This window comes from Zonotrichia albicollis, chromosome 21 (assembly GCF_047830755.1).
Source record: "Zonotrichia albicollis isolate bZonAlb1 chromosome 21, bZonAlb1.hap1, whole genome shotgun sequence".
Taxonomy (NCBI): Eukaryota; Metazoa; Chordata; class Aves; order Passeriformes; family Passerellidae; genus Zonotrichia; species Zonotrichia albicollis.
The window spans coordinates 3326672-3342468 of record NC_133839.1 but is presented as its reverse complement, the minus strand read 5'-3'; the positions used below and the strand labels follow the sequence as shown (position 1 = coordinate 3342468).

General features: G+C 45.9%; 1 protein-coding gene across 12 annotated transcripts in view; it reads right to left on the bottom strand.

The window, feature by feature from the left end:
- CACNA1B (calcium voltage-gated channel subunit alpha1 B) overlaps window positions 1-15797 on the bottom strand; it is a 316045-nt gene that overhangs the window by 107958 nt on the left and 192290 nt on the right. For all 12 annotated transcript variants that reach the window (XM_074556297.1, XM_074556286.1, XM_074556287.1 and 9 more), the window contains 4 exons: window positions 14479-14591; window positions 9315-9427; window positions 6230-6361; window positions 4687-4759 (listed from right to left, as the gene is read on the bottom strand). In XM_074556297.1, coding sequence (XP_074412398.1) covers window positions 4687-4759; window positions 6230-6361; window positions 9315-9427; window positions 14479-14591 — 431 coding nt within the window. The remainder of the gene's footprint in view (window positions 1-4686; window positions 4760-6229; window positions 6362-9314; window positions 9428-14478; window positions 14592-15797) is intronic.

Genomic DNA, 15797 nt, shown 5'->3' with positions numbered 1-15797 from the left:
GCTGGGGGTGCTCAGCCTGGAGAAAAGGAGACTCAGGGCTGCCCCCATCACTGCACAGCTCCTGAAAGGGGCCTGTGCTCAGCTGGGGCTGGGCTCTGTCTGCAGCAGCACTGACACAGCCAGAGCACACAGCCTCGAGCTGTGCCAAGGGAAATACACGCTGGATATTAGGGAGAAGTTTTTTACAGAAAGAGTGATAAAGTTGTGGAATGGCTGCCCAGGGAGGTGGTGGAGTCCCCATCCCTGGGTGTGTTTAACAAAGCCTGGATGTGGCACTGGGTGCCAGGGTTGAGTTGAGGGGTTGGGGCTGGGTTGGACTCGATGATCCTGAAGGTCTCTTCCAACCCAGTGATTCTGTGATTCTGTGAAAGGCAGCTCTGGGGGAGCCAGGCTGAGCAAAGCCACCAGGGAATATCCCTGGGAAATAAGGAGCAAAAATCTGGAATTCTGGGCACATCAGCACATCCTCTGCCTGCCCCAGCAGAGCCAAGCAATGACCACTTTTAGTGCATTAAACATCAGCATGTGAAGATCCAATTCCTAAACAGGAAGCTGTCTTTGGGTTTAGCAGGTGAAAGAGAAAAAAACCTGCCACTTTTTTTTTTTTTTTACAAAAGCAAGGGAAAAAGTGTCAAAGTTTAAATGGACTTGCAAAACGTAAATACTTCACAACATAGGATACAAACAAGTAAAAAAAAATTAAAACTATTGAAAAAGCAACAAGTTATTTAAATGTGTCCAATTTTGATAACTGCTGGGTAAATAATTCAAAACAGAGTTTACAAAAGAAAACTAATTGAAATTTTTCCTAAACTTAAAGCTGCTTTGGGAGGGTCAATTATTCTTACAGTTAACTTCAAAAAAATTGGCTCTGAACAGTCTAAAAGCAATAAACTTAAAAGGACTTAATCTTTCATAGTATCCAGGAGTTAAATGTATAAAACAAATAAATTCATTTCATAATAAACAGTTCCTAATTTTCTTGTAATTTTGACTTGAATTTATAATTTAAAAACCAAAACACGTAGTATTAAATTGACTAAAAAATAACTAGCTCCTGGTTACTATTCTTTTAACAACTTAACTTTTCATTAACATTAATACAAAATTGTATTTTGTTAATACAATTACAAAACACCCAAAACCAAAACACAAAAAAACCAAAACAAAATAAAAACAAAAAATACAAAAAAACACACAAAAAACCCCCCAAAACAAACAAAAACACACAAAAAAAATAAGATAAAAAGTGCTAAGCCATAAGTATGCTGTAGTAATGGAGTTCCATGTGCAGGATGCTTGGAATGACTGCAAATTCCAGCCTGCAAACTCCAGCCTGGCTGGCAGCTGCTGAGAGAGGAAATTTCTGGCTGCAGGGATGGTGCTGATGACAGCACTGGGCAAGAGTGAGTCTAGACACAAGGACACCCAGTGCAGACACCAATTCCTCTCCCAAATGCACAATTCAGCCTCAAATAATTCCAAAATCAGGATTCAGACCCAACAGTGCTGGAGCTACTCTGGATTTGCACCACCGAATATGGAACAGGGCTTTGGGCTTTCAAATCTGCCACTCAGTTATGCAGAGTATTGTCCACAAATGTGCACTCACAGAATTTCCATGAATTCACAGCTGCTCCTGCTTTCTGGGAATAGCCATAAAGTGATTTCTGATCACACAAATATTCATGGAAAGGGCAGCCACTGGGAACTTTTCTATTTCCAAGCAGACCAGGATTTGCAGGTATGACTAAGTGCAGCAGGGTCTAGGTTCAAAATCCAACTTTTGGATTATTTAGGAGTGGAAGAGTGGAACAAAAAGATCAAGTTTAAAAAAAAAGAGATGTTTTATGGGGCTTTTGCAGAGAGATAAATAATCTAAACTGAGCAGCCTGCTTGGAGAAGCTGAGGATGCTCCCTGAGGCTCTGGAAGGAGGAGCTGGTGTCCTTCCCACTGTCACCCATCAGCTGCAGGAATTACTTCAGCAATTAGGGAGCAGCCTGAAGGATCCAGGATCTGCTGGCTCTGTCCTCAAGCAGTTAATGAAATTCATTCAGGTCTCTTTAGGGATGCTGTAAGGAATTTTTGCTGAGGAGAGGGAAGGACAGCACTGCAGAGGGAGAGGCACAGGCAATGAGGGCTTGGGAGCAAGGGCACAGGTACCTAACACAGAACTCTGCTTTCCAGAGGCTCTGTGCTCAGGGATGATGTTTGTGTGTGTATTTGGATTATTTTTGTTATTCCCCAGGCTCCAAACTGCCCTCAGCTGCCCCAAATGACCATTTGGAGTGCAGCTCACTGTTTAATACTGAGGGGCCAGCAGGTGAGGGAATACAGCAGCTGTCAAGAGCTGCTGTGAAATGTTCATGGAATAATGAGCAGGTTAAGGGTGGGACAGGAACAGGAATGTGCTGCTTCCAGGGGCTGCAGTGCAAGGGAGGTCCTGAGGGATCATATCCCACAGGCAGGGTGCTCTGACACAGACCCACAGCCACACACTGGCATTGCTGAGGGCACACCCTGAGTGCTGTGCCCAGCTCTGGCCCCTCAGGCTGGGAAGGACCTTGAGATGAGAGCATCCAGGGGGGACAATGAGGCTGGAGAGGGGCTGGGAGCACAAACCCTGTGAGGAACCCCTGAGGGAGCTGGGGGTGCTCAGCCTGGAGAAAAGGAGACTCAGGGCTGCCCCCATCACTGCACAGCTCCTGAAAGGGGCCTGTGCTCAGCTGGGGCTGGGCTCTGTCTGCAGCAGCACTGACACAGCCAGAGCACACAGCCTTGAGCTGTGCCAAGGGAAATTCAGGTTGGATATCAGCAAAAAGGTTTTCACTGAAAGGATGATAAAGTTGTGGAATGGCTGCCCAGGGAGGTGCTGGAGTCCCCATCCCTGGGTGTGTTTAACAAAGCCTGGATGTGGCACTGGGTGCCAGGGTTGAGTTGAGGGGTTGGGGCTGAGTTGGACTCGATGGTCTTGAAGGTCTCTTCCAACCCAACCCAGTGATTCTGTGTGTCATGGGCAGGCAGAGCTCTGCTCCCATCCTGCCACTTCCACCCCTCATTTCCAGCTGTCCCCACTGCTCTGCTCTGCCTCAGCAGCCTGTGAGGATTGCCAGAGGAAATCAGGGAGCAGGGCACAGGTGACTAACACAGAACTCTGCTTTCCAGAGGCTCTGTGTCATGGATGTTGTCTGTGTATTTTATGTGATTATTCACAGCCGGGCATTCAGCTCTCCGGGACTTCCTCAGGAGCTGGAGCTGAAGGTTGATGCTCCTCTGAGGGAATTCAGGCTGAGCTCAGCCAGGTGGACAAAACCCATCCTGAGTATCCAGTGGCAGGACCATAACCCAGCCAGGGCTGCTGGGATAAAAATGGGCTAAAGCAGAGGGCAGAAGGGTTTCTTTGAGAAACTTCTTACATAGAGAATCTCCAAAGGTACAGGGAGGGCAGGGTGTATCTAACTTTATTTATTCAGCACACTGAATGCTGTCTCTGACTGAGCCTGGCTGAGGTTATGGAAGAAAAGCTTGGAAAGGGATCCCAACTTTCCAGAGTGAAAGAAACACTGAGCTGGAGTTTGCAGTTCAGGGAAGGAGTGGGATGGAGGGAGAGCAGGGGTATCAAAGAGCCTCTGGGAGACCATAGTTAATCCAGAGCTTTTGCTGGGTTTAGCTCCTACCCCTGACATTCCAGACAAATATCTTATATCCACATGCTTTCCTTCCCCCCACACTGCAGGACTAACAGGAAATATTCCAGCTGAGGATTCCACAGGCAGCGCCAGTCCCAAAGCAAAGCAAAACCAACATTCCCAGGGCTCATATCCGGAGCTGCTCCCTGGCAATACCTGTCTGAGCCCTTCCTTTGATGAGCAGGAAAATCTTTATGCAAATCTTATGCAAATCTTAATCCCCCATGATGGGCAATATCCTGTGAGGTGAGCACTGAACCTGCCTCACATCTGGGCAGTGGCTCCTGCAGAGCTCTCAGGACACATCTCCATTGAGATTCTTTTTCTGTCTTAATCCAGAAATTGTCATCACCCCCCTTCCTTCCTTTTTATCTCCTTTTGGGGTCGTGACACTGAAATACATCAGCCAGGCCTTGCTGAGATCTGGGGAATTCTGGATCAGGGGGAGCCCACACTGTGCAGACACGGCTAGAAATGAAATCTGTGAGGGTCACCTGCAGCTGGAGCAGCCCCAACTCTCCTGAGTTGGGAAACACCTGAAAACATTATGTTTGAATTCTTTTAAATTATTTCAAACCACTTTCAATTATTGTTTTTTAAAAAGACTAGGTAGAAAACAGGTGCAAAATTCAGCTTTAAATCCAAGCATTGCATCTGCCAGAGCTGCAGCTCCATGGGCAGGGGCTGGAGAACACAAAGGGCACACCCAGATGTGGCACAGCCTGGACACACACAGATTTTAATTCACAGAAATATCTGATTTATTAGCATCTTCCCTCTAGCAATAAATCTTTTGTTCTAGTTCTCCACAACACTGATTTTTAATTTGATTTTTAGTGATGCATGTATCAGTCAGAAAAGTAAAACACATGAGAAGGAAGGACTCCCCCTTTCCTAAATTCCACAGATTTTTGGGAGCTTGTTTGCCCCCAAAGCAAGAAGAAACACCCAGGAATTTCAATTCTAGCACTGCCCCAGGACAAGGAATGGCTTTACCTGGAAGACTGTGAGGATGGCAGCAGGGAAGGTATCGAAATTCGTGGTTGGAGTTTCATCTTGGAAATTGAACCTGGAGAGAAGGGAGAAATAAAAACGGGAGTGAGGAGGGACAGGCAGCTCCAGGCAGCCTGGAACTCCCTTTAACACCCCATAAACCAAGTCAGGGAGCAACATTTGTTCCACCTGGCTGTAACACCCCAGGCAAGCTCGGTGAGGAACATCTCAGAAGGTGCTTAACAGAACCATCAGCAAAAACTCAATTTCATTCCCAGAGAAAATTCCGATGCTCTGAAATTCATTTTCATCCCCAATTAAAATGAACAATCAAAATGTCCAATGATTTTGCAGAATGAGCTATTCCAAGAAGTTTTCATCCTCAAGTGTAAAAGCTCAAATGAAATTACTCTCTTAGCAGATAATTTCTTTTTACCATTTTAAAGATAAAATAGGTATTGACTGGGAAAATAAAAGACCAAACAAAACCATTTCATTATTTCGGTTCAGAAGTGAGGCTGGAGTTAAATGGTAACACTGTGATGGTTCTTACTGCAAAATTCACCATTGCTGGCATTTCTAATGAGAATAATCAGATCCAACCAAACTGTGTTTTCCAGCGGGAAAATATTCCAGAGTGCCATTATATTTTATAATTGGATATTATATTTTATAGTGGATAAATACCATGGCACTCTGGTTACCAGGGAAGGAACAGTACAGAAGGTGCTGCCCCCAGTCCTGTTTCAGCTCTGGGTGTCCTGGGCACCAGGGGATGATGGGGGAGCTTTGAACCGGGGACATTCTCCCTTGGGAAAGAATCCAGCTCCAGGGAAAACACCACAACAGGAATTATTTCCCTATCCCCAGCCCTGAAATCAGGGATGTGAACCCTTGCAGGCAGAACAAAGATTTCTCAGACTCACTGTTAGAAACCTAGTTACTAAAACTTTTTAATTTTCTGTACTAACAGACACTAACCCCCAAGAGAACACTGCATTTGACCTAAAGCCGTAGAAAAAACTTATAAAATTAAATAATAAAACTAAGATTACGAGTGTATAATTTAAATAAAAGTGTGTAATATCACAAAGTAAAAAATTTTAAAAGTATAAAGTTTTAGAATATTATATAAAACAAATTTTTATATATATTATATAAAACAAAATAAAGGTTTTAAGACAGAAGCCAGTCCTCCTTCTTCACCTCCTTCTTAAGTTTAAGTAGTATTGTGTCATTAAATAAATAATGCACATTGCAAAACACAAATAGTTAGTTATTGAGTTAAAAATAAAAATAATTCAACTATCATTTCTTAATTAGACAGTTTGTCCTTAAAAGATCTTGTAAAAAAAGAGATACAGCTGCATTTTGTATGTTACAGAAAAAATGCTACAGAACTCACAACTTGAAAACTATAACCTAAATAAAAACTATCAGACATCTAAGTCCAAACAAAAAATAGTCTCACAATTTAATCCTGACTTTAACAAAAACAAACAAACAAAAAACCAAAAACAAAGCGAAAAAAACCCCAAGAACTTACTGCCCTCCGAAGAGCTGCATCCCCAGCAAAGCAAAGACCACAATGAACAAGAACAGCAGGAAAAGCAAACTGATGATGGACTTCATGGAGTTCAGCAAGGAGACCACCAGATTCCTCAGGGAATTCCAGTACCTGTGTTGGATCAGAGCAGGCAGGGGAGAACATGAGTGAGGAAGAGCCTTTGGGGAGAAATTTATTAATAGGAATTTATTTCATATGGGTCTCAGGTATAGCTGGGTGTGTGTTCTATCATCATCTGTGGGGCAGCTCTCTGCTGTCCATGGGCAGTTGTTTCTTTCTCTCTCCCACACCAACCCTCCCTCCAGGAGATCTCTGCTGTCCATGGCCACTGAGTGTCCCTGCAGGGCTGATCCCATTCCAGCATCCCATGGGGAGATGCTGCGCCCAGGGCAGGAGCCAAGCATTCCTCCCTGGATCCAATCTGGGCCTGGCACAGCACAGCAGCCTTTGCCCCCTGCATTGCCAGAGGAGCAGCTTTCTGCTGCCCTGCATGGCCAGAGGGAGCCCAGGCCCATCTGCAGCAGCCCTGGAGCTGCAGAGGAAAACTCCCCCCTTGTGCAGGATCCCTGCTGCAGCAGAGCCACAGCTGGCACTGCAGGAGGGCTGAGCCCCCATGGATGGGGCTGGGACACCGCCCTGACACACAGGGGGCAGGGCATGGTCTGACTCTGGCAGTGGTTTGTTTTCTTTTTTTTGTACTATTGCATTTGTATTTTTAATTTTCCTAGTAAAGAACTGTTATTCCTACTCCCGTATCTTTGCCTGAGAGCCCATTAATTTCAAATTTATAATAATTCAGAGGGAGGGGGTTTACATTTTCCATTTCAGGGGAGGCTCCTGCCTTCCTCAGCAGACACCTGGCTTTTCACTCAGGCACTGGGATAATGCAGGATTCCCCATGGGAGCTGCAAGGACCTGGCTCTGGTCACGCAATGAACTCAATTCTGTCGTGTGGGATGAAAAATCCACTTAAGTAAGGCAGGGGAACTTCAGCATCAGTGGCTTGAGAGTATCACTTGCTGTCCTGAGAAGGGGCAGAGCCGTCAGCTTGGTTTGTGAAGTTAAATCTCTTCTCTCAAGGAACGAGCAATAACAAGAAGGAATGGCCTCAAATGCTCCCACACAGATTTACGTTGGGTATGGGGAAAAATTTCTTCATTAAAATGTTTGTCAAGCCCTGGCCTGGCTGCCCAGGCAGTGGTGGGGTCACCATCCCTGCAGATGTGGCACCTGGGGACATGGGTGAGTGGTGGCCTTGGAAAGACTGGTTGGATACGATGGCCTTGAAGGTCTTTTCCAACCTAAATAATTCCATGTTTCATCCCTTTATCATGCTGACTGCAATCAGGGGTCAGGACTCACAAAACTAAAATTGTAACTTGCAAAAACATCCAAGATATTTACAAAATTAGCAAGAGCAGGTCTCAGCAGCTCTGGGAAAAATGAACTGGTGAAAATTGCTCTGCATTTGCTGCAAACCCAGGAGTTTCTCACACATAAATCAGTGCAAAGGTAAAGCACAGTGACATTTTTGGTGCAGGTGCCCAGCTTTCTTGCTGAACATTTACAGAACTTTAAAGTTTCCACTCTGTTTTTCCCAGAGGACAACAAATGACCCACCACCACACACAAATCTTGAATCTGAATAATAATAATTAGAAATAAACAATGAGCAGGTACAAATCAGCCCCAGAGAGCTACAAAACTCATTCCTGCTTACTTCAAATGACTGTTTTGCTCAGATTTTCTGTATCTATTTAAGGTGGTTGAGGTATTTTTGGAGGGAGGGGCTGTCCCTGCTCCTGTTACTTCAAACCATGAAGAATGCAGGGAGTGAAGGAAACAAGGGAGCACTGAAGAGGTAATGGTGTAAAAAATAAGGTGGAAAACAACAGCAGGAGCACCTAAATTTGTCATCAATTTCCACAGCAATCCTGCAGAAACGGCTCTGGATGGGTTTGGAGATGGCACAGGAGCTGTTTGCTAAAGCCAGCACACATTAACTCAAGGCAGGAGCACAAAAACAACAGAAAAGCTGTGGGAACCTGAGTGAAAATTCCACCTCAGAGCCTCCAGGCTGAAAAACTCCAACAGTCCCAGCCCAGGCAGCAGGAACACATTTCAGATTTGTGTCAGCACAGCAGCTCAGCCCCAGGATTAACACCCAGCAATCCCCAGGGAAGCTGCTTTTCCAGAGCCTGGATACTTAAGGAATTGTCATCAGATCAGTGGGAAGTTGATAGGACTTAGAAAGAAAATAAAACTTGGGGTTTTTACCACAAATTCCAAGTGATAACACAATATTTGTTTTAAACAAGCCTACAGATAAAGCAAAGAAAGACATTCTAAGTTGATGTGGCCCAGAAAGGAAAAAAAAAAACTTTTTACCACAAAATATGAGTGATAAACTGAGGTTTTTGTTTTAAACAAGCTTTAAACTAAAAAAGGACATTCTCCTGTCAGCCCACTGTCATTCCCACTTAAGGAATTGTCATCAGATCACTGGGAAGTTGATGGGACTTAGAAAGAAAATAAAACTTGAGATTTTTACCAATTGACATTTCTATAAAAATATTAAAAACTTGGGATTTTTATAAAATACAAATGATAACACAATATTTTTGTTTTAAACAAGCCTGAAGATAAAGCAAAGAAAGACATTCTGCTGTCAGCCCACTGAGAACCAAGGGCAGACAAACCTGGATGTGAGGCTGAGGAGAGAAAGGGCTCCTAAAATCCCTCCTGGGTGTAAATCCAGGCTCAGGAATTCCCAAAATTTCCAACTGCCCATCCAAGGAAAGGGGAATTCTGCATCTGCAGATTCAATCTGCTCCTGTCCCCAGTGCAGACCTTGGAGGTTGGGGCAGGCAGGGATTTTGTGCCAGCTGCACCAGGGGGTTGCGACATTGGGGTGTTTTTTTGTTTATTTTTAACTTTTTAGCGATTTAATTATGATTTTATTGTTGATAAATGTGGAAAGCACTCCTCCTGGCCCTGGGGCTGGGCACAGGGATCTCCTGGGGTGCTCAGAGCCTGCTGTGGGTGCCAAGGGAGCTGCACTTACTTGGTCACTTTGAAGATCCTCAGCAGCCGCAGGGCGCGCAGGACGCTGATGCCAAAGGAGGTGCCCGGCTTCACTGCAGCCCAAATCACCTCAAAGATACTGCCCACGATCACCTGCAGGGAGAGACCACCTCAGAGAGGGCATCTCGGGTTTCTGTGGTTGGGATGACCACAAGGTATTAGAAAGTCTCTTTTTTCCCAGCCCCGCAACATAAGAAGTCAAGATTTGTTGGTTTTGCTTTTCAAGGTTGTTTATTTATTTTTTTTATCTATTAAATTCCTTCCCTGACCTGCTGAGATCTGTCCAGCAGGTTGGGTTGTGGCACCGTTCCTGCCCTTGGGGAGGTGTTAAACTTCTATACTAAGAACTGTGTGTACTTTATTTACAATAATTTTCCAATACCTATCACCTATGTTAGACAGTCTGTCTCTACTCTAAACCAATCCAAAAGTGCCACCATCACAGCAGAAGGAGAAGGAGAAGGAGAAGGAGAAGACAACGAAGATGACGGAGACAACGAAGGAAGGAGGAGGAAGAGGAGGAGGAGGAGGAGGAGGACACACCCAGATTCCTCCATCTTGCCTCCTGAACCCCCATTCTAAATCCCCAAAATTCTACTTTTTCACCCTGCGACAAATTCACTATCATTCTACTCAAACTCTTGTGGCTTGTAACTCTTCACACAAAGTTGGTAATTGTTTCCATGGGCTAAAATCAAAGGCACAGGTGTTTGTGACTCTGTGCCAAGGTCTCTGAGTCCCCTGCCAGGGTCTGGAGCCGTCCAGGGCAGCCAGAGGAATGTCCTGGGTTCCAACAAGGGCACAGCTGCTGCTGAGCTCCCTGGAGTTCTCAGGAACCAGAGTTCAGGCTGTTCACAAGAACCCTAAATTAGCCAGGAGAACTGGAAAGCCTCACCCCAGCTTTTTCTATAGCCAGGAGGAGAATACTCAGTGATTATATACAGAGAGGAGCTTATTGTTTTCTTCTCTTGCAATCAAATTACCTTAAAATACCTTTTTTTTTTTTTTTTGAAGGACATTTTTTTTAATGCAACTGCCAACAGTTGATGGGACTCAGAAAATAAAACTTGGGCATTTTACCACAAAATACAAGCAATAAGCTGAGATTTTTGCTTCAAACAAGCTTAAAACCAAAGCAAAAAAGAACATTCTCCTGCCAGCCCACTGTCATTCCTTTTCCCACCCCGCACAACCTGCAGAGGGGCAGGAGGGCACTGCCCCATCCTCTTCTTCCCATCAAAGACTAAATTTTCTCATCTACAGCAAAACAGCAGCTCTGGGTAACATATACCAGAAACTTCTGGCAGCTGAGAGTCTTTAGGAGAGCAATTAAAGCAATAATTATTATGAGATCCTGCAAAGCCTCTGGCACACACATCCCATCATCTGCCTGGCCCTCAGCCTGGGGGTGCTGAAAAAATTGTCCCAAATCAAGGTGGGCTTTTCAAGTTTTGTTTTTCTGGTTGGTTTAAGGATGGCAGAGAATTCACCTCAAGCAGGGAAAACATAATCTCAGAAATCCTTCATTAGGAAAAGGACAAACAGTGATGGGTTCAGCGCAGCTGGGAAGGACAATTAAACCCACACAGGTTTCTGCAGAGTTAATAGGATCAAACAGGCATTTCCCTGCCAATTGCTGGTGTAATTCACATTAACCCAACATTGCTGAGCTCCCACAGCCTGTGGGCCCCAGCTGGGCAGAGCACAGCATAAATACCAGTTCTGAACTGGTTATCACCAGAGCCAGGCTGGTTTGTGCTGTGGGAGGGAAGATTAATGGGGGTGGCAGCACTGGGAACCCCATTGTTCCAAAATGTTCAGGAGAATCCTAAATTAGCCAGGAGAACTGGAAAACTCACCCCAGCTTTCTCCATAGCCAGGAGGAGAATACCCTGTGATTTATACACTGAGAGGAACTTGTTGCTTTCTTCTCTAGCAATCAAACTACCTTAAAACATCTTTTTTTGAAGGACACTAATTCATAATTAGAACTTTTTAATGCTGGCTCAACTGCAAATGCCAACAGTTCCTTCTCCCACCTTTTCATGACAGAAACTTGGGGTGTCTCTGAAAATTCCATCACTGCTGAAGTGTCCTGCAACACATGCTGTGCCCTGAGCTTCCAGAAAATACAGAGGGAAAGGGAAAACTCCACAATAGTTGATAATTCCAGTATCTGCTATTTGAAGAAGGACCTAAACCTTCTCTCCCACCATTGGGAATCCCTCATTGTCACAGGTGTAGCTGGGTGTGTGTTCTGTCCCCACCTGTCAGAGCTGGGGCAGTTCTCTGCTGTCCATGGGCAGTTGTTTCTTTCTCTCTCCCACACCAACCCTCCCTCCAGGAGATCTCTGCTGTCCATGGCCACTGAGTGTCCCTGCAGGGCTGATCCCATTCCAGCATCCCATGGGGAGATGCTGCGCCCAGGGGAGGAGCCAAGCATTCCTACCTGGATCCAATCTGGGCCTGGCACAGCACAGCAGCCTTTGCCCCCTGCATTGCCAGAGGAGCAGCTTTCTGCTGCCCTGCATGGCCAGAGGGAGCCCAGGCCCATCTGCAGCAGCCCTGGAGCTGCAGAGGAAAACTCCCCCCTTGTGCAGGATCCCTGCTGCAGCAGAGCCACAGCTGGCACTGCAGGAGGGCTGAGCCCCCATGGATGGGGCTGGGACACCGCCCTGGCACACAGGGGGCAGGGCATGGGCTGACTCTGGCAGTGGTGTTTATTTTTTTGTACTCTTGCATTTGCATTTTTAATTTCCCTAGTAAAGAACTGTTATTCCTATTCCCATATCTTTGCCTGAGAGCCCCACAATTTCAAAATAGCCATAATTCAGAGGGAGGGGGTTTACATTCTCCATTTCAGGGAAGGCTTCTGCCTTCCTTAGCAGACACCTGTCTGTTCAAACCCAGGCATTCATGAATCAGCAAAAATCTTTCCTCAGCCCCTGTACATGGCACTGATAATTAATTTTCCTCAGCAGCCCCTCCTGGGAGCCTGGTTCCCACTGGAGTGCTGCTCCCCAGGCAGATGTTGCTCTGGTTTGTTGTTTCACCCTTTGAGCTCGCACGGTTCCATCTCGATGGCTTGTCAGACAAAACTGGGTACAGAGCTCTGTGATGTTCCAGTGCTGAACTCGTTCTGGGGGCTGGAAGGTGGGTGAGGGAGGGAAAAACACAGACAGAAGGAGGATCCCTATGGATTATCTGAAGGAGGAGGAATTAGCAACAGATCAACAGCTTTTCCTCCTGGGAAACCCTCGGTGGAGCTCCCTGCCACGGCTGCACAGCCCACAAAGCTCAGACACCTCCTAAGTGCAGCTTTTGCCTTGTGCAAGCTCCTAAATCACCTGCTCCCAACAAGCTCTTATCGTGGAGGAAGCAGCCTGGATTTGGGGTTCCAAGGAAATTGGCAGCCAGCCTGGGGGGCAGCTCAGAGCTCCCCAGGGTTAAAGGAACAGCAATCCCGGGCTCAGGGAGTTCTGTTGGAGCTGGTGCTGCATTCAGAGGCCTGTGGGCCAGAATAAAGCTCTGCATCCAAACCTTCCATCTGAACCGACTCCTTTCCTTCACCATCCCCTTAAAGCTTCTCTGCCAGGGGAAAACCTGAGGAGCAGCCCCTGTTATGGGGGAAGCTCCATCCCAGCACCACCAGAGCTCCTGCAGGCCTGGACTTGTCTCCACGTGCCAACTGCAGCACCCAGCCAGGCCAAAGTGTCTGTAGGGTGAAACACCACAGTGCCACTATTTGGTTCAGCACCAAGGGCCAGACAAGCCAAGGCATGTCCCATCCTGCTGTATTGGTAATATTTCAATACTGAGCCCCTCTCTGTGTGCCGGTGGCTGGATCTGAAGCTCCATATCTGGGTTGTTGCAACAGCCTGAGTCCTGCTCAGCCCACACTGCAGATAAGAGAGAGTTCTCCTCTGAGCAGAGATTACAGCTAATAGCTTTTAATGAATAAATTAACGTCCACACGCCAGGCTCTCTGTCAGGTGGAGCCAAACCCAGCCCTGCTATTCACAGTCTGAGCCTGGACTTCTGCACTGAAAGGATTTGAATTATTGCCCTGCTGTCACCTCATCAGGTGTTCACTCTGCTGCTCCTGGTAATGTCTGCAAAGCTCTGCCCTGTGACTCCAGGTGAAGGTTGCTCAGTGGGTGACACGAGCAGGAAGATGTGTGGGGTTTTTGGGGTTTTTTTTGTCTTTCAATCAGCTCATTGCAATGGGAGGGACAGAATCTGCAATCAGAGCACTCCGGGGTGCTGATGCTGCCAAGAGCCCGGGGCTGGAGGAAATGAAATCCCCCGGCTGTCACTTCCCTTCCAAAAGGAGGATAACGAGGGAAGCTGAATGCATTTCACTGCTAATTTATACAGGGATTGCTCCCCTCAGGAGCACTTCCCGTGTATTTCCATACTCATCCTCAAACGCCCAGCACCTGAATGACAGGAGAGACACCTGCTCGTCACAGGGAGGGCTTTCAAGGACATGGAGTGACAGGATTGGATGGGATATTGGGAAAGAATTCTTCCCTGTGAGGGTGGGGAGGGGTTGGAATGGAATTCCCAGAGCAGCTGTGTCTGCCCCTGGATCCCTGGCAGTGCCCAAGGCCAGGCTGGACAGGCCTGGGGTAACCTGGGACAGTGGAAGGTGTCCCTGCCATGGCAGGGGGTTGGAATTAGATGATTTTAAGGCCTCTCCCACCCTAAACCATTCCATGATTTATCCACCCTGTGTCACGGACATATTTGATGAAAAATCCTTTTGTTAGGATCTTTTTTCCTGAGAAGCTGAGAGGCCTCAGAAACAAAATGTAAACATTGATTATCTGCTGCTGTGGAATGCAACAGGTGCATCTGTGATTGGTCTTATGTGGTTGTTTCTAATTAATGGCCAATCATAGTCCAGCTGACTCTGGTCAGTCACAAGATTTTATTATCATTCCATTCCTTTCCTTTCAAGCCTTCTGATGAAATCCTTTCTTCTATTCTTTTAGTAAGTTTCAATATATAATTTTCTTTTAATATAATATATATCATAAAATAATAAATCAGCCTTCTGAAACATGGAGTCAGATCCTCGTCTCTTCCCTCATCCTGGGATCCCTGCAAACACCACCACAACCCTGCTGGACGTTACTCACCCCAAAGTCAAAGCAGTTGAATGAAGAGTGGAAGTAATTCCTTGGCCCCAGCCCATACATCTTCAGAGACATCTCAGTGAGGAACAGCCCCAGGAAAACAAACTCTGCGAAATCTGGGAACAGGAGAAGAGATTAAATTAATCCTTGGTGGGCAGAGCTCTTCATGCAGGGAATTTCTGTTCCTTTTTTCACGGCCTGCTGGCAGGAGGAAATCCCTGTGCAATGGCAAACAGGAGCCAAGCACAGTTTCACTCAATTTTCTCTGTGTGTCCATGAGCTGTGTGAAGGCAATGCTCACCTGTATCCTTGGGTGAGAAAAGGAGCATTAAATCATTATCCTGTAAAGGAATTTCAAAGGAAAGCCCTGTATCTAATATTTTTAAAGGTCAAATTTAATTGCAGAGATGTTTTGGGACTTCTGTACTTGCAAGAGATGGAAACTTTTGGGTGTGGGGTGTAAGTTTCTGTACCATCCTCTGATGATAAAAATACCTTCCTACCCAACAGAAGTGCTGACTCTGAGGGCTCATATTCAGAGGTGTTGTGTCTCCTGTTACCACATTTATTTTTATTATGCCTTTATAGCCCTGTAATTATGGAAGAGCCCCTTCTGTTTCCTTTTTCCTTCACATATCACAGGCTGGGAAGCTTTTGATGGGAAAATTTATCACCTATGATGAAACAAAGGGCAGAAGGAACAGAGCTGGAGGCTTCAATTTCCACATCAAGTTTTGAGAACTTGAAGCTACAGCAAACACTGCCTTTGGCATTTTAAGTTTGGATCTGGAGGCCAATAAGCAACAGCAAGAGTGAAATGTTAAAAACAAAAAAAAAAAAACACAAAAAAAAGGCAAAACCCACCTACACTACCAAGAAAAACCAAACAGCAGAAGGCAAAGCTCTCTCTCTGGAGAAAAGATGAGGAAAAGAATCAAACCTCAAAAGGTGGGGATTAATCACCTTGTTTAGTGCAGCACAGGAGGTTCTCAGAGGCTGCAGCAGAACAGATGCTACAAGAAAGTCTCCTGTAATTTCAATTTCATGATTCCAGGAATGATAAAAAGGAGATGGTGCCAAACTTTATGCAGAGGTGCACGGAGACAGAAGAGGGGAAACAGATACAAGGAAAATTTCAGCAGGATGATCCTGGATTCCAGGTGCTTTGCACTCTGGGACAGCTCCCGTCTCTGCTCTGGGACAGGGACAGGAGCCAGGGCACGGCTGGGGCTGGGCCAGGGCAGCTCAGGCTGGAGAATGAGAGCACACAGCCTTAAGATGTGCCAAGGGAAATTCAGGTTGGATATTAGGGAAAAGTTTTT